At 32.2% G+C, this 25,328-nt stretch overlaps 2 protein-coding genes across 3 annotated transcripts in view; one reads left to right on the top strand and one right to left on the bottom strand.

Moving 5' to 3' along the window:
• LOC142619540 (uncharacterized) overlaps positions 1-25,328 on the bottom strand; it is a 47,318-nt gene that overhangs the window by 20,709 nt on the left and 1,281 nt on the right. The window lies entirely within an intron of this gene.
• Positions 7,576-23,332, top strand: LOC142619538 (TMV resistance protein N-like). The gene is made up of 11 exons (XM_075792668.1): positions 7,576-8,186; positions 11,717-12,809; positions 12,956-13,171; positions 13,281-14,169; positions 14,218-15,214; positions 15,738-15,853; positions 16,770-17,055; positions 19,827-19,938; positions 20,109-20,524; positions 20,770-20,846; positions 22,530-23,332. The coding sequence occupies exons 1-5, from the start codon at positions 7,666-7,668 to the stop codon at positions 15,201-15,203; spliced, it is 3,705 nt and encodes a 1,234-aa protein (XP_075648783.1). The 5' UTR covers positions 7,576-7,665; the 3' UTR covers positions 15,204-15,214; positions 15,738-15,853; positions 16,770-17,055; positions 19,827-19,938; positions 20,109-20,524; positions 20,770-20,846; positions 22,530-23,332.

Below are 25,328 nucleotides of genomic sequence, written 5' to 3'. Positions count from 1 at the left end.
TGCAATGATACAGCTATTTAGCTCATAATCTTCAAATGATTAGAAATACAAATTGAGTGCTAGAATTCTTGTTGAATGACAAGTTTATTAAACTTGCATCTCCTTACAACAAAGTAACCGCCTCAGACTATTTGACTTGCAAGTTATTATATTTTTGCTTACAAATTACATCTCGAACAATCTAAAGTCCTGCAATGCAAGATCCTTTTATTTTTCTTTCTCCAAAACTCCAGAAATAGAACCCAAAACATGTTCAAGCATTGATTACTAATTTCAATTTGAATATGGCATTGCAGACAAGATTCTATATTTGAATTAATATTAGATTATATCATCGTGGACTGTTTCTCATTGTTTACCTCGCTCTTGAATAAACTCCATGGGATCAAGGACTTTCTCAAGCCTTCAATTTGGAATTTGGAATACATATTGGACAGTTTTTGATTAAAGAGAGCATATTGTGTAAACATGTTCAAGAAACAGAGGAGGTAATACTCAAACAGGGGAGAAAATTCGCAAGACACGCGCAAACCCAACACCATAGAGCCCACAAGCATACCAACACGGCCAAAGCAAACCCGAAACCCCAAAATCCTAAATCAAACACACACAGAAAATACCCATTCTGAATAAACCCAGATTCAACACACATACCCAGATTCAAGAAATTTCGTAATAATCCATGAACAAAGAAAAAAGGAAAAGACCCGTACCTTTGAGTGACTGAGTCCCTAAAATTATGAAATACTTCCCCAAATCTGAGATTACACAGACCTACTACATCACACACACACACACACACACACACACACAAAAAAGAAAAAGAAAAGGAGAGTGAGATAATGAATAGAAAAGGAATAGAATATGATGAAAAACAAGAGGCAGTCATGAAGGACAATCCGGTGAAGACCATTCACTTACCTTACAAGTGGTTATCTCAATCAAGGTATTCTCTGTGAGCAAGATGGAGGCAGTGGAGGTGCAGAGGAAGATATAGCATGTTATCGGATACTAGGCGCTAAAATATTGAGTGAGAAAAAAAGGAAGCACGGGAAAAAGTTTTTGTCAATCTTGTGGGTCGAACCAGAGCGCTGGTTCATTAATTGGCTATGTTTCAGCGTGTTTTATAAGAGGAGGGAAAACTGGAAATTAAAAACAGCTAAAGACCTGTTTTCAGTTTCCTTCATATTATGAAAATTGAAAATAGTTTTTGATTTTTGCCTAAAAACAATTACCAAACAAGTTTTTTGCCTTAGGAAACAGAAAATTGTTTTTGAAAACAAAAAATTGAGAAAAAAATAGTTATCAAACATACCCTAAGTTTCCTTTAAAGCAAAAGGTTCTAATAAAAGCAAAATAAAGTGTAATCAAAACTTTATACTGATTACCACAAACTTACACTTTCTTCTCTTCTATTTTTTTAATGGGGGAGTAAATTATTTGCATATTGCACTAATTAAGTTCATCCCATATGATATGACACGTTTAAAGAAGGAAACCCAAAAAGCAAAGTCAAGAGTAAATGCATTTAATAATAAGTAGTTGGGGTATTAATTAAGGATAAAAGAAAAGTAACTTTAGAACTGTATTCAGTACCATCGCACACCCTTGGTGCGTTGGTCACTCCACAGGTATAAGTGCTTGTGGGGTGTGGGGGGCAAGGGTTGGGGTTTAAGTCTCCAGGATGGAACTTCACACACATATACACTTAGATTAGGTTAGAGTAGAAATTCTATCTTGTCTCAAAAAAAAAAAAAAAAAAAAAACTGTATCCAGTAGCATTGTTTTAAGAGGTTCTAGAGCTTTATAACCAATTGTACACATTTATGTGTTTTATTTCCCTCGAAATAAAATTTCCACAACAAAATGTTTTCCCTCTTCTATAATTTATCTTCCTTCTAATTGTTTTACTTCAGTTTTTAATTTTATTTTAATGTACTTTTTGTGTAAAATTGTGGTTCTAACATTTATTAGGATATACTACGATTTATTCCTTTGAAACTACACACCCCACTAGAAGATTATGATTCATTAGAATATACCTAAAAATAAAAAAATTAAAAAAAAGAGCCGAAAGCCCATAGAATTTACCTCGCTCCATTAGATAATGATTTTCCCTGGAAGTGGAAGTGAGCCAAAGTAAAGCATTAAATAAATAAAAAGTTTTCCACTAGAGCATCTATGCCGACCATGAAGCAGAACCTATTGTCCCACTAAATTTTTATTTTTATTTTTATTTTTTAAGCCTATTGCCCCTAAAAACTTGCTATTACAAAACTTAAGTTTTTATAGAATATTTAACATTACTTTAGAATATGTTTCAAAAAATAAATATGACTTTAATATATACACACAACTCATACATTAAAAAGAATTTAGAGCAAAATAGAAATCTATAGAATTTTAAGATTACATTTTCTGTTTAGAGAGAAATTCCTTATTATATATGTTGATGACGACAAAGCTGTCATTTTAGTCTTTCATAATTATCTTCTATTTCGTTTAACGTTGTTAAATAATTTTTTGTCGTTGTTTTCTCACTATCACACCTACTTTGTTTAAATAATTGATTTGTTGACTATGTAGATCTCTTTGGTTCCAATACCCAATGCCCATTCTTAAATTTATTAGTGAAATAGTACTAGTTGTTTATGATTCTACTTTCTTTAAAACATGAAAAGCCCACTGGGGAAGTTTCTGTTTTTGGATTTAACGGCTCTTTATGTTAAACGGCACCGTTTTTCTAATTTAATGGCACAACAACATTTTGTTTTTAATTATTGCTATTATTTGACGAAAGCGTTTTATTATTTGTAAATTCTGTTAGTTATGTTAGAGCGACAACGGCTGGTTTGATAGTTAGTTAAGTAGATCAATTTTCAATCTTTAGATATGATATTTTGTCACTTTGTCATAGTGAAAGGTCTGAACTTTGTACAAAAGGGCAAAGATTAGTGGCAACATCAATCACAAAGATCAAAAATTGACAAAAAATGCAGTTATATACATACTCTGCAGCCTGCAAAGAAATATACCCAATATAATCCTACTTGGTGAAATTTTTACTTTTTCCTCATATAAATGTAAAAGTTTTTCTCTAAAATTTGAAAAATCAACAAACAATTCAATGAAAAAAAAATGGAACAAATGATGACACTTCATGAAAAGGCATGGAACATATTAAGTTGCTATTATCAACCTGGATTTTTTGGACACCCTTTTATTAATTGGCATGTTCAATTTTTTAAAAGAACAATTACATTATTTGCAGAGTGATCCCATTATTCATTTTATACAAGCATAGTCGTTAGTTTAAAAGGGTAAAGACTCTACAGTTGATGTCAAAGCAGCTCTAATATAAATAATATTGATGTCGATTAAGAACATTGCTTGCTCTACCTCTCACTTTTTTTCCCCACATTATTTTTTACTCTCTTCATTTTCAGTTTCTATGTCTAATCACCCTAACTATGTACTTCTATAGTTTGGTTGCACCCTCCGCCTTTTGTCATAAAATTATTCCTACTTATCATAGAGAGACCAAAAAATAAAAATAAGCATTACTAAGTAACCTCAAATGAAATGACTCTAAGGGTCCGTTTGGTTGGAGAAGTGAAAAAGTGGAAGGATAGAAAATGGTGAGAGAATGGAAAAGTGGGAGGATAGAAAAAATTTTAATCTCCCTCCTTTTTGTTTGGTTGGGAGTGGAAAAATGTAAGGATGGAAAAAAAAAAAGAGTTTATATAAATTTACGCATATACCCTTATTAAAATAATGATGCCCAATTAAAACCCGAAAAGTGATAAACAACCAAAAAAAATCAATCACCTAAATTCATTAAAAAATAAAAATCTTATCCATAAAAAAAATCACATCTAAACAAAAAAAAAACACACACACACAAAAAAGCAAAACAATAAAAAGGGAAAAGAAAAAGAAAAAAACAGGCAATGCTTGCCCGATATATATATATATATATATATATATATATATATATAAAAGAGGCAGGCAACGCCTACCCAGTAAATAAATAATAATAATAAAAAGAAGCAAGTAACGTAGGAAAAAAAGAAAGAAAAAAAAAAGGTGTGAAGAAAAGCAACGTGGGTGAAGGTGCAATTGTATATAGGCATTTTCATCTAAAAATGATGTCTAATTTCTCTCTTCAGTTTTCTCTCTATTTTGGAGAGAAAACTTTTTGATGGGTTAGGGAGAAAATACCTAGGCCCCACCATTTATTTTCCATCCTCCCCACCCAATAAAACATACCCTAAAAAGTTTTTCTTCCCATTTTCTTTTCAAAGTTTTCTATCCACTCTATTTTACCTCCAAACAAACACATCCTAAATAAGGAAGGAGAAAAAAGAGCAAAACAGAAAACTGAGTGCAAACTCAGTTACACATCCTTCATTCCTCATCATTGTTATCAATGACTTAAAGTGCATGGTTATTTTGCAACACTTCTCCGCAACAAAGTTTTCCCTCTTCTCTAATTTATTTTCCTTCAACTTTTTTTTTTTTTAACTTCAGTTTTAAATTTTATTTGAATGTACTTATTGTATAAATTGTGGTTCTAATTAAGATTTATTAGGATATATAATCATTTATTCCTTTGAAACTGTGGGTTGGGTGTAGTGGGTCAGTAGATTTTGTGGTTTGAACTTGATGGGGGGTTTGAAGATTGGTATGTGTTAGGAATCAAAATCTTGTGTTTATTCTCTTACCTAATCTTGTGTCTCACTCTCTCACATGTTTGAAAACAGTTTTGTGCCATTAGATAATCTTACTGAAAAATGTGTCAATGCAAGGTCAACACAATAATCAAAAAGAGCACCGAAAGCCCATAGAATTTACCTCGCTCCATGAGATAATTTCCCAATAGGACAAAACTTATGTACAGTACCTTAGGTGCTGTTCTTTAGATTAACTCTCTTAAGATTTTGCGATGTGGTTACTTAACTTAAAAAAATACACTTTCATCCATGAGAAAGAAGCCACATGACAGAATCTTAAGAGAGGAATCTAAGGAACAACACCTAAGTACTGTACTTAAGTCTTGCTCTTTCCACTAAACCTGTTATTTTTAAATAAATAAATAAAAAGTTTTCCACTAAAGCATTTACGGTCCACAATACAACGATGTCTAAATTGAAGAAAGCAATATTAAAAAACTTTACAACGGATAACCAATAAGCTAAAAACTTATTATAAAGCCTATTGCCCCTAAAAACTTGCTATTAGAAAACTTAAGTTATTATAGAAAATTTTATGCTCCAAAAAAGAGATATTATAGAAAATTTAACATAACTTTAGAATGTTTCAAAAAATAATTGTAACTTTAATATATATAAATACAAAACGTACATTTAAAAGAATTTAGAAAGAAATAGAAATCCATAGAATTTTAAGACTACATTTTGCTGTTTAGAGAGAAATTTCCTATTATATATGTTGATGACGACAAATGGCCAATCTGTCCTTTTAGTCTCTCATAATTATCTTCCATTTCGTTTAACATAGTTAAATAGTTTTTCTCACTTTCAAACCTACTTTGTTTAAACAATTGATTTGTTTTGTAAACTCTATCTCTTTGATTCCAATACCCAATGCCCATTCTTAAATTTATCAGTAGAATAGTCCTAGTTGTTGTTTTTTGATTCTTTTTTTTTTTTTTTTTGATAGGGTTGTTTTTTGTTTCTGCTTTCTTTAAAACATGGAAAGCCCACTTTCGGTTTTTGAAATTAACAGCTCTTTATGTTAAACAACACCGTTTTATAATTTAATGATTTAATGGCACTACGGAGTTGACATCATTTTGCCATTAAATATATATATATATATATATATATATATAAAATTAAAAATATATATTAAAATCATACTATGTCATTTAAAAAATAAATAATTAATTTTTTTACTTTTCCAGCTTCTTTAAATAATACTTATTTTCTTTATTGTTGGTACTGTTGGCTAACCTGGAAAAAAAAGTAATTATTATATATAAATTTTAAAAATGTTATGATTTTTTTTATTCTTAAAAGATATTTGTGGCCACCCTAAATTTTTTTAGGCCCAACATAATTAAAAAATAATCAATTGAATTTAAAAAAATATCTTTAAATAAATTTGTTACTAGCAACAAACAAGTTATATAAAAAAAATTATTTCACAAATCTCTCAAGTAAATAAGAAATTTATATAAAAAATTGTTAGAATATAATGAAAAGATACAACAGGAAGATGAGAATAAAAAATAATTATAGTGATGTTCAAATAGATTGTAATATAATAATTCTTGATAAGAACATCAAAATGTAAGAAAAATGAGTTACTTCAATTAGTAAAATCTCTGAGAGTTATATAAGAGATCTGGGATTCAATCTCCACCTACACCAAAAACCAATTAGTATTTTAGTCTGATGATAAAGAACTATTATTAGAAGCAGATATTAAAAGTAAAAACTTTTCAAAAAAATATATAAGAAAAATATATTTTAAATAAAATATATTTAATATTTAATAAACATTTAAATAAATAAACTCCTTTAAAAATATCACATTTGGCTTTGGCCCCAAATTGCTTGAGCCAGCCTGTAGATAGCATTAAACAATTCTTTAGATCTTTTCTGGGGTCCAACTTTTTTTTTTTGATAGAATACGAAAGATAGGTTGCTATGACTAGAGCTTATTGCTGAAAACTGAAAACTGAAAACATTGTAGCAAAATAATTTTTAAATGTGTGAATAGTACCGTGAGACCTATTTTTAATAAAAAAAATTCTATAAAGTAAAGTTTGTGGGTCTCATGAACAGTACACGGGACCCACAAATGTGCTGAAAGTCAGCAAAATGCTGCTACTGTTCATGCACAGTAACATAAACAGTAGCCTTGTCCCCCCTGACCCGTGCTGCTGCAGCAGAAGAAGAAGAAGAAAAAAAAAAAAAAAAACAAAAAACTCAGACGCAGACGCGGAAGAAGCTGTATCCAAACTCAGCCTGAGTTTTATAGTAATTTCGTGTCATGTGAGAAGCGCGAAGGCGACATTAATGCGTGTGGGTCATTATGGTGGAAAAAACTTTACACATTTTGGCAGTTTCGGAGAACAACTCCAACGTCTTTTTTAATGAGTAATGAGTAAAATAATTAATTTCATACTAAGAATAAGAAAAAGTTGGTACAACCACCAGTTCATCACAATTGGAAAGAACAGTACATCACATTCAAGCATTTTTTTTTCTCTTTATAGTATTGATGGGAACCTTTTTTTTTTTTTTTTTTTAATGCAAACAGTAGAAAGAGTTTATAAACTCCTCTTTTATAACCCGGTCATCATGCTCGTGTCCCGCAGGCACGAAAGTCCCTAATTCTAGGCCAAGTTCACACTGAAGTCTGCAGGTTGCTGTGCTGCGTTCTAAGCCAAGTGCAAGCCTTCGATATCTATATAAACTTGTTCCTATCAGTCCATATATCCCATACCAGCATTGCCTACACCTCTATCTATTTGTCTTACTAGAGCTAGCTTTTCGTTCCTTGCCTTCGGGCATTCTTCTTACAGAAAGTAAGATCTCATAAATTTCTGATAACTCTCTTTCCAGGTTTCCATTTTCTTTGTTCTGCAACTTTCTTTATAACTTTTCCACAAACAAGCTAGTTACTAAGTTTCCAATGGCTTCCACTAGCTCTAAAACACCTTCTTCATCATCGTCATCATCTTCTTCTTCAATACCTGGTTCAAACTATGATGTTTTTCTCAGTTTTCGGGGTGAGGACACCCGCCATAACTTTACAGACCATTTATATGAGGCATTTAGATTGAGAGGCATTGAAGCCTTTAGAGACAGCGAAAATCTCCAACTAGGACAAGAAATTGCTTCTGAGCTCATACAAGCAATAGAAAATTCCCAATATGCAATCGTTGTTTTCTCAGAAAAATATGCCGATTCCAAGTGGTGCTTGGATGAACTTGCTAAAATTGTTGGATGCAAAAAAAATAAGGGACTTGAAGTGGTGCCCGTCTTTTACCACGTAGATCCCTCCGACGTACGGAAGCAGACTGGGCCGTTTGAAAAAGCCTTTGACGAACATCAGAAAAATGACAGAATTGACAAAGAGAAGATCCAGAAATGGAAGGATGCTATGAGAGAAGTGGGGAATTTATCCGGCGAGCATTTACTGCCAAATAAAAGGTAAAATCGTGGTCATTTTTAGTAGCGTTTTTTACACTGGTACCCACATGTTTAAAGCATTTTCATCTGTTTGTTTAAAATTTATGGCTACTTTGGTATAAAAATTTACTTTTTTATTTTATTTATCCACTTTTTAAAATTTTTAATATCAAATTACCTATTTTATAAAATATTTTATTTAAAATGTTAATTTAAAAAAAAATATATTTTTCTCTTTTTTTCGCGTTCAAAAACTAACATTACCTCTTTTCTTTCATCTTCAAGATACATAATAAAAAAATAAAAAATAAAAAAAAACCTAAATGCAAAATAAATAATGTTAATATAAATTTACATGATAATTATAATAATTATATATTTTTATACGACTTTACATTATTTGATGTTGGTAAATTTTAGACTTAATTAACTAAAATGTAGTTCTTTCCCTATTATACAAAGAACTATAATGGTGACTTTAACATTTCAAGCAAAATCGTACTATTTCAGCGTGTATAACAACTTTTATTGTTTTTCTTTTACTCTATCTACAATTTATGTTTCTTTTACCACCCACCCAATTTAAGTGTCACTTTTTCAATATTTTTTTTATTTCACTCCTTTTGTTTTAAGAAATGGTAGAAAACTTCAAACATAAAGAATGAAAAAAATATATATAATAAAAGTAAGATGAACACAAAGATATATATAAACATAAAGAATGAAAAAAATATTTTATATATATATATATATATATATATATATAAAATAAAGTAAGACTAGGTGAATACTCTATATGTTTACATGGAATTTTAGTATCTGGCCCAAATTCTTCTCGGCCCCCTAGTATGATCCTGAGCCCAAACATACAACAAAATCAGTCCATCGAACAACAAAAATATAGATCTCTAGCCCATTTTTAACCCTTCAAAAACATGGATTTTTGTTGGTTTCATATTTTAATTACCAAAACAGCTATCATTAAGTAGTTAAAAAGTAAATGACAAAATTTGAAGTACAGAATATGATTAGCTTAAACTTGTCAAATTAAAAAGATACAAAAAAAAAAAAAAATCATAGATAGTGGGAAGTGAGAGGGAAAAATGATTGAAGAAGAGACAGTTATCTTTTGAAATCGAACCATACTTAATTACATTTAAAGTAGTGTAGGAGTTAATGAAATTTATAAAAATAATAATAATAATTAGGCAAACTAAAACTTTAATGAAATAAAGAGCTTCAAATCAATTTTTTTACTAGCTTGTAACTCTTTGTATATAAATATAGATGCATTTAGTTATAAACTTATAATTAGATTCATATTAAAGGTTCTTATCTAATTTTATAATATTACTTTCTATAATTTTTATCAATTCTTGAAAAATCTTGTAAGGATAACATTTGCAAGAGATGTAAATTACTCATTATTAATTGCTCTATTTTAGTTAAAAGAAAATAAATTGTTGTTTGCTGAATTATCTATATACTTAATTAATAATCTTTCTTAACGTAATTTTTGTTAGTGTCATGTATGTAATTTATTCCCTATTTATAGTTTTCATGTAAGTTACGAAAGTTAAGTTATTATGAAGATATAATGAAAAGGAATAGGAAATTTTTAGAATATAATACGAATTTTCATTGAAATTTATCCTTAAATTAATAATAGTTTTTTTATATAACAAATACGCTAGGTGTTTTTCCCCCTTCTTCTTTCTTTTAAAGAAAACTTGCAATGGTTAAAATGAGTGGAACTAGCTAGTTTTTACTGGGCTTCAAGTAGAATTAGTAGAAGTGATCATTTTATGGCTTGACATAGTTCTGAATAGGTTAGAAGTAATGTAGGCGATCCACACAAAATTAGAGTATGTGAAATCTAATTGTTATAATATTTGGTACAAACTTAGAGTGTAATTAGAATCTAATTAGCTTCTAACCTCATTCATATGCATGGATACATTTAAAAATAAATATAATTAGATGCATATTTAAATTCTTACACAAGTTTAACATTATTAATGGTCATTCCTATATTTTGTCAACTCTTAAAAAATCCTTGTAACAATTTTATTTGGTAAAACATGCAAATTTTTCATTCTTGTTTATTTTATTTTTGAAAAGACCGAAGACATTTTTTTGTTACTTAATTCTTCACTTAATTTTTGTTATTGTAATGCAATAATTTTTTTTGTGTGTTCATTTTCAAATAATATATGAATAACCCAGTTTTAGAGCAGGATATACGTTATTAAAATTCATAATTTGTCCAATTATAATTTTTTAAGGAAATTTGAATTAGTTTTAAAAAGATTAGAATTGGTTTCATATGGGATCTACATATATAAATGGGGTTAGAAATAGTTTTAGATGGACTTAAAATAGTTTTGAATAGGTTGTAAGTATTATACATTCAAAATTTTACATATACATATAATAAACTTTTACATGTAATGATACTTTAAATTTAAAATTTTACATATATGTATAAATTTTAAGTTCAGATTCATGAATTTACATGTAATGACACTTGATGCAAAATGTGAGAAGCAATGACTTTTTTTTTTTTTTTTTTTTTAATTTTTATAAATGAGAGATGGAATGACAGTTGACACAAATTGAAGCCTCCTTTCCTCTCAAAAAAAAAAAAAAAAATTGAAGCCTTCTTTAAAATATAGAGACACTTGGCATCAAATTAGTGGGAAATTAAAAAAGGAAACTTGGCATCAAATTGTGGGCAATTAAAAGGATACTTGGCACAAAATTGGAGTTGATTTAGAATCTAATTTCGATTCTAAATTGAACTTTCTTTTAGTTTTCATTTTAATTTAATATACATAATGATTTGGATTTTTATTCAACCTTCACTTTAATATATTATACACATAACTACATTTATAGCGGGGAGGGACCTAATGATGGTTGTAGTAATTAGACAAATAGGTAATCCTATTTGACATAATTCTTTCTATTAAATAATAAAAAGAATACTCCTTATCTTTAGTCTTTTTTTAAAACCGTAAACATACTTACATACATGTTCATGGTGACATACTGAATCACAGGATGGTAGAATCATGATAAAAGGCTCATATTTAACTTTTATTGTGAATTGGATAGAAAAGAAAGTTCACATCTGCCATGTAATACAAGATTTCATACTGAGTCATATAATTAATTTTGTGCTTTTAAGACTCTTTTGGAGTAATTTTACTAGAGTAGTTTGGGTTGTTGTTTTATCTTAAATTTTAGATAGCTTATATAATCCTCTTCAATTTTCTAGACTTTCTTAGGTGGTTTGAATCCAAGTTTTCCACATGGAGAGAACTAAGCAATTGCATTGAGTTACAAGACGCTTGACCTTTCTTTGTTATTAAAATGTTGTGTGGAAAAGAAAAGAAGAAGTAGAAATCCCGTGTTTGATTATGTTGACTGAATAGAAAACTATATATTAATTGGCTTAAGACAAAATAGAATCCCAATTATAGTTTTAACCTACTAAACTTAATGCCATAGATTTGGATTCACAACTTATTGTTCTCTCTTCTTTGTAGGTCTGAGGCCGAATGTATAAAAGACATTGTGGAAGTGATATTAAATAAATTGAGTAATGCATTCTCAGCACATACCTTGGGACTAGTAGGAATAGAATCCCGAGTTGAGAAATTGAAGTCACACTTAGCTATAGAGTCAAATAATGTTTGCATGATAGGAATTTGGGGGACAGGAGGAATGGGTAAGACAACTCTTGCAAGAGTTGTTTATGAATTGGTTTCCAATAAATTTGAAGCTTGCTGTTTTATTGCTGATGTTAGGGAAGAATCTGAAAAATGTGGTTTATGTAAATTACAAACAATACTTTTGGAAAAACTTTTGATGCCTAAAAATTTGAATTTACAAAATGTTTATGATGGAGTTCTCATGATCAAGAATAGGTTACGTAACAAAAAGATTCTTCTTGTTCTTGATGATGTAACTAAATCAGACCAATTGGAGAAGTTAGCTGGGGAGAATTGTTGGTTTGGTCCAGGTAGTAGAGTTATGATAACAACAAGAGATAAGCATTTGTTGGAGTTGCATGAAGTAAATGAAATATATGAGGCTAAAGTCTTGAATCATGAGGAAGCTCTTCAACTTTTTAGTTTGAAAGCTTGGAAAATGGACCATCCACCTAAAGATTATGGAAAGCTATCTCAAGCTTTTGTAGATTATTCTAAGGGGCTTCCTTTGGCACTTGAAGTTTTGGGTTCTTTCTTGTTCAAAAAAAGCATTGGTGAATGGAAAAGTGAATTGGATAGGCTCATGATTGAATTTTGTAATAGAGGAATTCTCGATGTGCTTCAAATAAGTTTTGATGGACTACAACCAAAAGAGAAGGATATTTTCTTAAATATCGCATGCTTTTTTAATCACAATATAGAAGATGATGTCATAAAAATACTAGACTATCTTGAGCTTAGTGCTAAAATTGGATTGGCGGTTCTTATTGATAAGTCTCTCATTAAATTGCATAGAAATCAATTGTGGATGCATGATTTACTACAAGAAATGGGCCGATATATAGTTTGTCAAGAGTGCAAAGATCCTGCGGAACGTAGTAGATTGTGGTCATTTGAAGATATCGACAATGTGCTGACAGAAAATACGGTAAGGGGTTATTGAAAGAAACTAATAAGCATATATCTTTTTATATTATTCAACATAATTTTTTTTAATAAATAATAATGGAGTTTAAATTATATTAGTCTAGTAACTATACATTTTATACTAATCCCTCTTATTTTTATTATTAGGGAACAGAGCAAATTCAATGCATAGTACTAGAGATGCAAGAACGAAAAAATGTAGATTGGAATCCTGAGGCCTTTTCAAAGATGCGAAATCTAAAATTGCTTGAAATTTTTGGTGTTCAACTTATGCGTGATCTCAAACATCTTCCTAATAGCTTAAGAGTTCTTGATTGGAGAGGGTACCCTTCAAAATTGTTGACATCAAGTTCCCAATCAAAGGTAATTTAGGTACCCTTATACTACTTTTTTTTTAAAATATAATAAGTTTGTTTGTAGAAACTAATTGTTTTACTTTTTCATTTTCTTTTTCTTTTTTGGCTTTTAACAGAGTTTTGAGAATTTGAAATTCATTAAGTTGAGTGATTCTCCAAAACTTATTGAAACCCCAGACTTCAATAAAGTCCCAAATCTTGAGAGTTTATTTCTTGAAGAATGTATAAATTTACGTAGGATTCACCTATCAACTGAAAGTCATAAAAAGATTACTATTGTTAATTTAAGTGGATGCAAGAACCTCACAAGTCTTCCAAGCAAGTTTGAAATGGAGTGTCTTCAGGAACTTAATCTTTGTCGGTGCTCTAAAATAAAAAAAATTCCAGAATTCAGCAGAAACATGAAACTTGTACGGAGGCTTTATTTAAGTGATACTGCAATTACAACACTACCCACGTCAATTGAGCATTTGACTAGCCTTTATTGGTTGTATTTAAGTAATTGCAAAAATCTTGTGCATTTACCTGATACCATTTTTAATTTGAAGTTGATTACAATAGTCTATCTTCAAGGATGCTCAAAACTGGATAGACTGCCAGAGAACCTAGGGAATGCCGAGAGTCTACGCGGGTTGTATTTGGGCGAAACTGCTATAAGAAAGGTCCCTTCTTCCATTGGTCTCTTAAAACATCTTGATTCGCTAAATTTCAGAGGATGCAAGGGGTTATCATCTAATAAATCGTGGTATGAGTTCCTCCCGTTTTATTCAAAGCCAACAATTCCTCATCCCATCGACTTGCTATTCTCTTCTCTATCTCTATCACCTGCGTATTCTTTGTCCGACTTGAGTTTAAGAGACTGCAATCTCAAGGCAATCTCCAATGATATTGGTCCCTTATTCAATTTATATTGGTTGGATCTAAGTGGAAATGATTTTGTTTGCCTTCCGGAAAGCATCATTCGACTTTCGAATTTGCAAAAGATGCACTTGAATAATTGCACAAGTCTTCGATCATTGCCGGAAAGCATCATTCGACTTTCGAATTTGCAAGAGATGTTCTTGAATAATTGCACAAGTCTTCGATCATTGCCAAAGCTTCCATTGAATATTCTACACGTTGAGGCAGAAGGTTGTATCTCACTGGAAATGTTACCAGATCCATTAAAACCAAGCAATTCATTGGAACCATCTCTCTATCTTCAAAATTGCTTTCAATTGGCTAACAATCAAAGCTGCATAGACTGGTTTATCTCAGGGATAAAAAAATCCCTCAAGCTCTCTCCCTCTCTCCCTCTCAAATTCCCAGAAACGTATAGCATTCTTATTCCTGGAAGTGAAATTCCTGAGTGGTTTAGCCACCAAAGCATGGGGAATGAAGTGAAAATAAAACAACCTTCTCATTTGCATAAGAACATGGGAATTGCTATTTGCGTTGTGTTTTGTACGAATAGTGCTGATCGATATCCTTCGTATACGTTGATAGCCAATGGAAAAGAATTTTATATTAGTTTCTGTTCCTCAATTGATAAGTTTTCATCAGATCATGTTTCTCTAGTCTATGTGGTTCCTCTCTACGACGAGAAAGATCCTAACTTATTGGGGGGAAAGGGGCCATTAGCCATATTGTGGAAAGGAGAAGTGAATGGATTCAGTCAGATTAGAATTCAAATTGAAACCAGAGGTTCAAGAGTGAAGATAAAAAAATGGGGGATCCGTATGATACACAAGAAAGACATAGAAGATCTTGATCGAACAATAGTCCAGTACAGCAACAGCAGCATCACTCCTTATGATGGCATGGATGTTCTCCATCATAATTTCGACAATTCGTCAGTGGCAGTGGAATGTCACAAAGTCAAGGGCAGTCGTGATGATTACAATGGGGCTGAACCCAGTGGAGAAGGAAGCTCAAAAAGGATTACAAGGCACACAGAAACCAATGGTAACTCTGATTCTGAGGAGTCAAGTGAGTACATGGACTGTTATGAGGAGTTCAGCGATTGTGAAGAATCTAATGAACGAAACCCTGATGGTTAATCAACTTTTCAGTAAGTCACTGTCTTTCCCCTGTTGGTTTCTGCATTTTCTTTTTCTTTTAGTGTACATTTTTTAATGGATTGCCCACCACATGTTTGAGTAGAGTTGTCAATGAGACTCCTAGTGGTTTGACAACAAAGAATGGCAAGAAAATGGTTTTGTTGGTGTTTTAAAAGCATGCTTTTAATGTGATTAAAAGTGAGTAAACGTCAAAACTGGAAGTTTTTGCTGCCAAATCTCATCTTAAATAGACATATCTTTTTCCTTTGCATTTTCTTAGCTAGACTTTTTTTTTCCTATTCTATTTTTTCCTCCCTAGACATTTAGGAGCTTATCAGAATATATATAATGTCAAGTTTGAATGGAAAGGGTGCTATAGCCTATCACATGTATTGCCTCCATCTGTAATATAATTACCTCATTTATCTGTGATATTAATACTTTAAAACTCATTTTATAATTGCTTTTTAATTATGGAAGTGTTTGACATATGATTATTGTTCTTTGGCTCTTGATATTCTTGAAATTTTCCAGGTTGTTTCGGATCATGACCAAGTTCAACCACCCATGCCCATCTCACGTGTTCATCTTTATAGTAATTAGACCCAAGCTGGCAAGCAAGTATTTAACAAGATTGAAAATGGGAGAAGGTAGTATGCTTAGATTTGTAAACCCCACTTTACTTGTTGTTGTCGTTTTGATGCATTACACCTACAATTTAAGTTTTGTCACATTTTTTGTCATTGTTTTGCCATTTTAGCCTGATTTATTACATCTCATAGTAAATTGATAATATACATTTATAGACATCCAAGTATATACATATGGTTCCAATTTTTTTGCATGTCAACAAAGGGGTGTCCTATGAAACTGTTTAGGTTCTGTAAATGTTGTAGCAAATGTGCTAGTCAAAGATACTTTTAGCCGGGGTGGAATTCTGGATTCGTTTGAAAACTCTTTAGCCAAAATGATTCTGAGAGAATTTTACAAATTCATGTTTGTGTTGCTGACAAGGTCATAAGGTCTCATTTAAATCTGGTGCTTATTTGGTTGAAAAGGATAATGGCTGTTGCTTAGCAGAAATTGTAGAAACCATGCCGGCAGGTCCTTTTTTTTTATCTTACTAGCACAACCATAAGTGAAGACCTTGAGCATTGGAGCCATTTTGTAGGTTACAATCACCTTCTAAAATTATTGTCATTCTTTGGAGGATTTTATTGAATTTTCTTCTTGTGAGGGCAGAATTGAGAAGACTTGTGAGGACTTTTTCCTGTTTGTCAAAGATGCAGAAACCTTAGACCTTATTTTTTTTCCCTTGTCATCTAGAGAAATCTGGTTTGGTTTGATCTATCCATTAGAACTAATTTCATTCAGCCTTACTTGATTCAAGCATGGATGAAGAGAAATCAGGGCAATTTAGAGAACTTAAAGTACTTCTCGTTGTCTTTTGTCTCTATCTTATGGTCTATTTGGACTTATAGGAACACGGCAACCGTGAAGAAAGAGCCTTTCTTTGCCACTAATGTGGCCAAGTTTTTTAAAAGTTTGTTTGATTTCAATGTGCAGGGTAACTAATAGTTCAAAAAACAAAGAAAAGCCTCAACAGCAGCAAGAAAAGCAAATCCAGACCTTTAGAGAGGGTTCAATTGCAACCAATCCTGTTGGAGGAGAGCTGCAAGGGTAGGGGATGGAACTAGGGGGATCCAATTTCTTTTTTAAAAATAGAGAATATGCATGTCCATAGCTGCTTGTGAGGAGTCAAGTGAGTGATTAGTGACCTGAGATTTTTTCATTGGAAGGAATTTTGTGAAGTGACCCAGAAGGTTGATCAACATTTTTCTCTCTATCGCCCGTAAGTCACCATCCTTCTAAATTCGAGTTTTGTTGGTTGATGCATCATCGCTTTCCCTTTCCTTTGGCATATACTTGTACTCTTTTGGGTTAATTTTAACTTCAAAAATGTTTCTTGCTAGCTGTACCTTAGTTAATTATTAGCACTTATTCAAACTCCCTTCTAGTTTGTTTAATCAAAAAACACAAAGCAATACTCCTAGCTAATTTGATATGCATATAAAAAACTGAGTCTCATGAAAGAAATAATGATTAGGGCCATCTTGGTTTAGTGATTGTGTTACTTGTTTGTGCTGGTTGCCCCCCTTGATGTTGGATCATTGGACTATTTCATGAGGTGAATCTGTCACATGGCCAAGAGACAAAAAGATAAGTGCAGTCCGTTGTATGCTTTTTAATTTCTCTCATCATTGTTTTAAAAATTTTCAAGGTGCAAAAACAATATATGCATGCCACTGCAAACATTACAATCGAAATTATTTTTTATCTCATTACATATCATATATGTAAAGTCATGCATAGATTGCAGTCAGAATGATTAGTCTAGCTAGGAGTAGCATCTAGCTTCCTCCCTAGTTGAAAGTTCTCTAAAGTTGTGTACTAACCTTCAACCAAAGAAAGTGCTCTTTTTTTTTTTTCTTTTTCTTTTTCTTTTTTTCTGTTTTAGAGAACAGCAGCGTTTTCTGTTCTAGTTCTTGTTCCTTTTATTTTTGTTTTGCTCCGAAAATTCTTATTAATTTAAAGTATGACAACAGTTATATAACTTTTCCCCACTCCACTTGTTATATAGCTAAAGACAATCAGGATTCCAATTCTAAAATGTACAAACTTTACAATCAAATGTAGTTATAAAATTTAAAATCTTCAGCAACGAGGAACTTGATAATAACTTTTATGGGGAATTGATTTGGATATTTAAAATATCTGTAAAGAACAAATCATTAAAACAAGTTCTTGATACGTCCAAATATCAACATTATTAACAATTGATCGTATCGGAATTAGTCTTCCTAGAGGTTGTGTCTAGCTTCCTCCCTTGTTGAAGGTTTTTTAGGGTTGTTTACTAACTTGAAACCAAAGCAGATGCTCTTTTTCTAATTAAGAGAATAACTGATTTTTCTATTCATTTCTTTTTATTTTTTGCTTTTCCTTTTCTCTGAATTTTTATTATTTAAAAGTACGACAACAATCATAAAGTTACTAAAATGACTTGTATTAGCATGTTTGAGGACATTGTTATTGCAATTCTCATAATGCAACAATCGTTAGAATCAAATCATGGTTAGTGATGGTTCAAAATTTTCAACCATGAGGAGCTTGATCATAACTTACCTTAATGGGGATTTAATTTTGATACGCAAAATTTCTTCAATGACCAAGTCATTACCACGTTCTTGATACATCCAAATATTGTCATGTTGTTGACAATTGATCAGTTCATTGATCAACAGAGAAAGTTCTGCATCAGCAGCAGTAATATTCTTGGTGAACTGCTTAAACTATCAGCATTGGGAACCTAAACTTGTACCTATATGTTAATAGATTTGCCATCACCAACTAATTGAGAAGCTCTCACAGGAGACAATCTTCAAAGTTAAAAGCATTTAGTCCAATTTTATGTGTCACCAAAAAAATGTTGTGAATGACTGCATATTACTCAATTGTTAGACCTGTCTTGTCAGATCTGTGATTTACCATAAGAGTAGCACATTTGGATCTATTACTAAATGACCTTAAGCCATCTGATGCCTTTATTCAATGTTGGGAAATCATCAAAGACTTCATCTTCCCATGTAATGCTTGTCAAGAAGAATTGGTGAGACCTTTATAATATTTGAATTTCATTTTTAAAGTGTCATATCTTTCTTCCTTTGATTTCTTATTTAGATATTTCTTTCATTCATTCTTTCTTCTCCTTCCTCTTTTACTTCAGAGATTTAGGAGTTTAATAGGTGCCCGTGACATATCTTTTTTCTATTGTGCTTTCTTGTATATATAATTAGTAGACAGGTACTACCACATGTAAGTGCCCCGTTACTTTTTAATAGTAATAGTTTGAAACTCTTTTTATATGTAGTACTGCTCTTTAATTGTTTAAGCTTTTACCAAATAAACTTGATGTTCTTGAAGTTTTCTTTTATACCTTTAACTCTAAATGAAATTATTGACTGAAATTTGTACTTACCCATATCAGATCACGAGCAGGGCAAAACTGTACATGCTCATTTCACAGGATAAAACAAACCAAAGACTTATCTCCATAGGTAACCAAGCTTGGCTACCCTATCAAAGTGACTCAACTAGAATTAGAATCAAAGGATAACAGAAGTTAAACCTGAGCATACAACAAACTTAGCCATAAATTACTAACCTAATTCTCTGGTGCATATTCAATCAGGCAAGCAACTGTGCAGAAAAGGTTGAAAAATAAAGAAGGTATCCTGCTTTGATTGATAAGCCTTGCTCTAATTGTTATCATTGTTTTGATGCGTTACATCCAGAATATAAGTTTTCATATTTTTCTGCTTGGTTGTCTTTTTAGCCAGATGTATTGTATTTTGTAGTGGAAAGATCCTACAGTTTCATTTTGATGTGTTTTGTCCAGAATTTAAGTTTAGTCGTGTATGTGTGTCAATCTTTTTCAATAATACTAAAAATATTATTTCGCTAGGTTATAAAACCCATACTTTAGTAATCCCTCAATTAAGTCAAAATAAGCTACTACTATTAATAGGTATTTAAACTTATCTTTACACTTTGGCTTGAAAACAGGACCTGATTAGAGAGCTGTACTCTCCAGAAGTGGCTGCTCAAATTTTAGCTATCCCTATCTCAAGCTGTTGAGTTACTGATAAGCTGCTATGGCCACATACAACACAACATAGTGAGTGAAACCAAGGGTCTTGTGCAATGAGGAAGAGAACTTGGATCGTTTATTCCTAAAGCACAGTCTTACTTGGGCTGTATAGCCTCAACACAATGGTGTTTGAGGGACGAGGGTGCAAAACAGTGTACTCATGATGTGCTAATGCTCAGTAAAGTTTTGTTTTGTAGGTATGCACAAGCCTATGATGCACAACATGTTGATTAGAGAAACTACTAGAGTGTCCCAGGGCAAGTGTGTCCAGTCGTGGAAGGATGGCAAGTGTTGCTGACAGTTGAAGGGCACTGGCAGAGCAGGTGCAAATGGGTTTGTTTTGCCTATGTAGCTAAATCATGTGCTGGCAGATAATTTTTTGGCTGTTCCAGTAATGCTGTATGCAAACGAGTGGAAGCTTACTGTTTGAGGAGCATTTTTTCCAGGCTTGTATTTTTGGTTAGTGGAAGATTGGAGGACCTGTGTTTGGAAAAGAAGAAGGTTCCTTGGCAGCTTGCTGCGCTGACTGAAGAACACAAGTGCAAGGGAGTTGGAGAACGCCAGTGGTGTACATTGGCTGTGCATGGGAGTCACTAATGAGACTAAAGCCCAGGTTACTCTTGCTTCTAACTCTTTTATGAACATTTTTTGGGCTTGTAACTCTATTACTAGAGTTAACTTTAGCAGTCTGGATAATATATAGCCAATTTGTTTCAATAGTGGGACTTTAGAGTTACTTTCAACCAAAACTGTTCATGTTTAGTTGATATTCTCCACATGTTAATAGATAGTCAAAATTGCCAATGAGCTGGGTAGCTCAAATGTTATTTTCTGCCCCCTCAAATTTTATACCAACAGGTAATCACAAGGCTCATGAACCTGAGAGTTGCCTTGGAACGTCAATCAACAAGGCTAGCCAAATTTGGATAACAATGGTAAATTACTGATTCTCCCAAAATTTTAAGCTATTAAGAAATTGTAAATTTAATCATTTAACCATAATTTTAACACTTCCTCTCACATGTGGACCTAAACCTCTTCCTAAAAAGTAGGGCCCAACTTGTGGGGTTTTTAACATTTTAAATTAAAGATAGAGTGGAGATAGGATTGAACTAAGGATCTCGTGCTCTTATACCATAGTAAATTACATATTCACCTAAAAACATAATAATTACTTAATTAGTAATTTATCAAAGAGTGGAGATAGGATTGAACTAAGGATCTTGTGTTCGTATAGTTGCAAGTCGCAACTCAAGAGTTATCAATAGCAAAGTTGAAAATTACTAGATTATAAGCGAATCTAGCTAAGGAAGAAGCATTGCCTTGCAGGCTTGCATTTAAAGTAGATAAAAAATTAGCTCACAGTTTCTCTTAGCATCTTCATCATACATTTTGTCATGGTGAAAGGTCTGAACTTTGTACAAAAGGGAAGATTAATGGCAACATCACTCAAAAAGATCAAAAATTGATAAACAATGCAATTATGTATAATCCTATCTGGTGACATTTTTACTTTTTACCTCATATAAATGTAAAAGAAAACTAAAGTAATATGACCTGCTTGAACACTTTCTTCAGCTACTTTACACTGCTAATACTAAATTAATTAGTGGATGTATTAGTCATAAAGTTTCCAGATTTCACTAAAGCATTTGTACATGATACATCATGATGGAACCTTGATTGTGAATAGATAGATAGAAAGAAAGCCATACGAATAAAAAAAAAGTTTATAGCTTTTCAAAAATTGTATTATGACCAGGACTTATATAGCTTGGCACTAGGAAATTGTGCAAAATGTGTAGGAGTAATTGTCATCAAATTTCCACTACAGTACTAATCCCAGGAAAAAAAAAAGTTTTCATAAAAGCATGATAAAGCATATTCATCCCATTACCACCACCACCAGCAGAAGATTTTGATTCATTAGAATCTACTCATGCATGTGTCTCACTCTCTCACATCTTTGAAAATAGTTTTGCCCCATTAGTTAGTCTTCTTGAAAATGGGTCAATGCAAGGTCAACACAAAAATTTACACTTTGACTTGGAACACAGGACCTGGTTAGGAAGCTATACTCTCCTGAAGTAGTAAAGTGGCTGCTCAAATTTTAGCCACCCCTATCTCAAGGTGAGGAGCTACTAATTAAACAAATATCACCTCAATGTAACACATGGTGATATCAAAATTAAGCTACTGTTGAAAGTAGGGGGAATTCAGGTAATGGATTCTCATTGGAGGGTCATAGCTCTTAGATGGAGACGTCAGTAGGAATTGAAGCTTCCTTTGAAGTTAATAATTGCTATGTGGAATTTTGGCATGAGGACTTACTGATTAAAGCAAAATAGTGAAATGAAACATAGTGAGTGATAGAAATTGTGTGAGGAAGAGGAAAACTTGGTTCATTTATTCTTGAAATGCAATCTTGCTTGGGCTGTATTGTTTGGATAGATTTGAGCCTTAGAACTGAGTTCATTTCTCCCTGCTCTTTGAAGCGGTGGTTGGCTCAGTGGATGGAGGATCCAAATTTTCAAAAACAGGAATATATTATGTTCTCTAGATTGATGTTTAAGGGTGCAAAATAGCTTCTAAAGAAGTGCTAATGCTTTGTTTTGCAGGTCTGCACAAGTCTTTAATTCACAACAAGCAGATCAGAGTAACTGCAGGAAAGTACCAAGGCAGGTGTTTCAAGTTGTGGAGGGTTGTAGGTTGCTGACAATTGAGGGACACTAGTAGAGATAGTGTGAACGGGATGGTTTTGACTTTGTAGCCAAATCAAGTGTCGGCAGGCTGTTGCAGTTCTTCCATATGCAATCAAATGGCATGCAGCTAGATGCCACTGTTCGGAAAGCATTAACTAAGGCTATACAGCTTGGTTTTTGTAGACTTGTTTCCATAATTTCTATGAGTGGAGGACCTCTTTTTGAGAAGAAGGTTTCCTTGGCAACTTGCTGTGCTGATTGAAGACCACAAGTGCATGGAAGTTGGAGAACACTAGTGGTTGTATATTTTGTGCATAAGGGAATTGCTATGTTGGGGCCTTGCTGTTGCTTCAAAGTCTTTGAATATTTTTGGACTCTACTACCCGCCAACGCTTCATACATTATTTTGTATTAATCAACCATACCCAAAAAGAAAAGAGAAGACGAAAGAAAGAAGTTAAATTAACACCTTTTCTGGACTAATTTAAGCTATGGCATGCAACTACATGCAATCATTAACATTGTAAGACATCATATAAGAGATTCATGTCCTTGCGTGAAAATCATATTCAACTCTCCTTTTAGATTCAAATGAGAGCAATTGAATTAACTATCTAATGGCTCTGACCTAGTAGCATGCTTTATTTTTTTGGTGCAGTACAAATGGATTGTTATGTCAAACTTCTATCAAATACAGAAATTGAAATTTCTCTTCCTTATGTAAAGGTTGTTATATATTTCGATTGTTTTTATTTTTCCCCATCTGGGTCTTTTGAGTCACATTAAAATAATTTTTTAACAGAAATTTGGCTCTAGCCAAAGTCACATTAAATAATTTTTTTACATAAAAATTTGGCTCAAATTGGCCAGAGGGTAATGATAAGAAGATAAATGAAGTTTAGAATGACATACATTTTGTTTGTTAGTAGAAGGTTGAAATTTGCTTAATTGATTTCCAATTTAAATGGATCTAAGCAAAATCACCTAGTCTTTTCAAGCAAAAAAATGGTTAATTTCTGCCATGCTGCAAAAACATGAGCATTTGGTTTCATCCAGGGTTAGGCAAAACGTATTAAGAAATCTCATTAGTACTCGTTCTTTTTTGTTTCAATAAATATCACCAGTGAACTTATTGAAACTCTCATATAGCTCATGATGCAAGTCCATTTGCAAAGTCAAAAAATTTGATGGAAGGGTTCCCACTGAAGTTTTAGAATACATTTTCAATCTTCAGATATTATAAATTCTCCAAAAAAGAAATCTTTTAAATATTAAAAATAATTTGAAACAGTTACATCTAAAATTAGTAATAAGTCTTCAACTGCCTTCTAAATACCCCCCCTGCCCTCCTTCCATTTCCTTTTTTTTAAATCTCTTTTTCAACGAACGCGGCGAGCTTTCTCTTCTTGTCCTATCCCTAACGATTTTTGGGCATTTGCTATACCTTCTGGATCTGCAATACAACAAATCACAAAAACTACATTACACATCAAAAATCAGCTATCCTGTAATGGAAGGGAAACATGTCAAAGGTTTGATCGCACGACACAACTTTTTTTTTTTTTTTTTTTGACTTTCAAAGAACTTGAGTGCAATCATGAGACCAAGATTAGCATTTAAAAAAAAAAATTATAATAAGCATGAGACAAAGTTAGCTATTGTTTGAAAAGATCAAACCAAAATATAGAATCAAGAGAAATGTCTACCAATTCTGAGTTTAAAAGTTTTGCAATTTAAATCACTTGATTGGACATTGAAAATCTTTCTAAATTAGTTGTATTCCCTGAATTTATATTTCTTAGTCCTTCTAAAAGATGTAGGAGTCAATCCCATTGTAACTTTCAGTGAAGTTATAGACTTGATAGCCCCAAATGCATTGAAAAAAGGTTCAGACCTTCAACAAGCATATACTCATTATGCTGAAGAAATTGCACAACTCTAGGTTCAGTGAAAGAAACAGATTACTAGAAAAATAGAAATAAAAGAGAGAAAAAAGAGTCGGGGGGAGCAAAAACAGAAGCTGCAAAGGAAGACTAGGAAAAAAACTCTCAAAAGTAGTTAAGAGTGACATTGTTATCTTGTTCTATACAATTTGTAATATATCCCATCTTCTTTGCTACCCATAAATGGCACAAAGAAACCAAAAATCACCAAAGAACTATGTGAAAATGCGCGTGAAGAAGTTCAAGTTGCGGGAAACATTGTAGGCCATGGCAGGCAGAAGAGGTTTCACAATGGTGTCAATGCTGAATGCTCATTAAAGAAACTTCATACACAAAACTCAAAAGAAGTATCATATCACAAACTCAATTATGAACGGATTTAGATACAAAATTATACCATGGAAGAAGAAAAGAGGAGTAAGGATATTATTGAGAGCAAAACAAACATAGATGTAAACTGTATAATTTCGAGCAGTGAGTGATGGATAGGCTATAAAAGCGTCAATTGACAGCAAAACAGAACATGACAATAAAGACTATATCAATTAATTGATATACATCCTACAGACATGCCCTTGCCCATAATAACAATGTGGATATTGATGGCATTCACACACACACACACACACAAAAAAACCCTCAATCAATTTCAGTGATCTACATCATAGAAGGCACAAATATGTAACCTCACTTCACAAAACTGAGGCTTCAACCATATTAAGAATCAACTATATGAAGCCTCAATAATAAGAAGCTTCAACCTCAGGTTAGT

The sequence above is a fragment of the Castanea sativa genome, chromosome 12, assembly GCF_040712315.1.
Source record: "Castanea sativa cultivar Marrone di Chiusa Pesio chromosome 12, ASM4071231v1".
NCBI classification, from domain to species: domain Eukaryota; kingdom Viridiplantae; phylum Streptophyta; class Magnoliopsida; order Fagales; family Fagaceae; genus Castanea; species Castanea sativa.
Note: the sequence above shows the minus strand (reverse complement) of the source record. Positions and strands in the feature narration are given on the sequence as shown.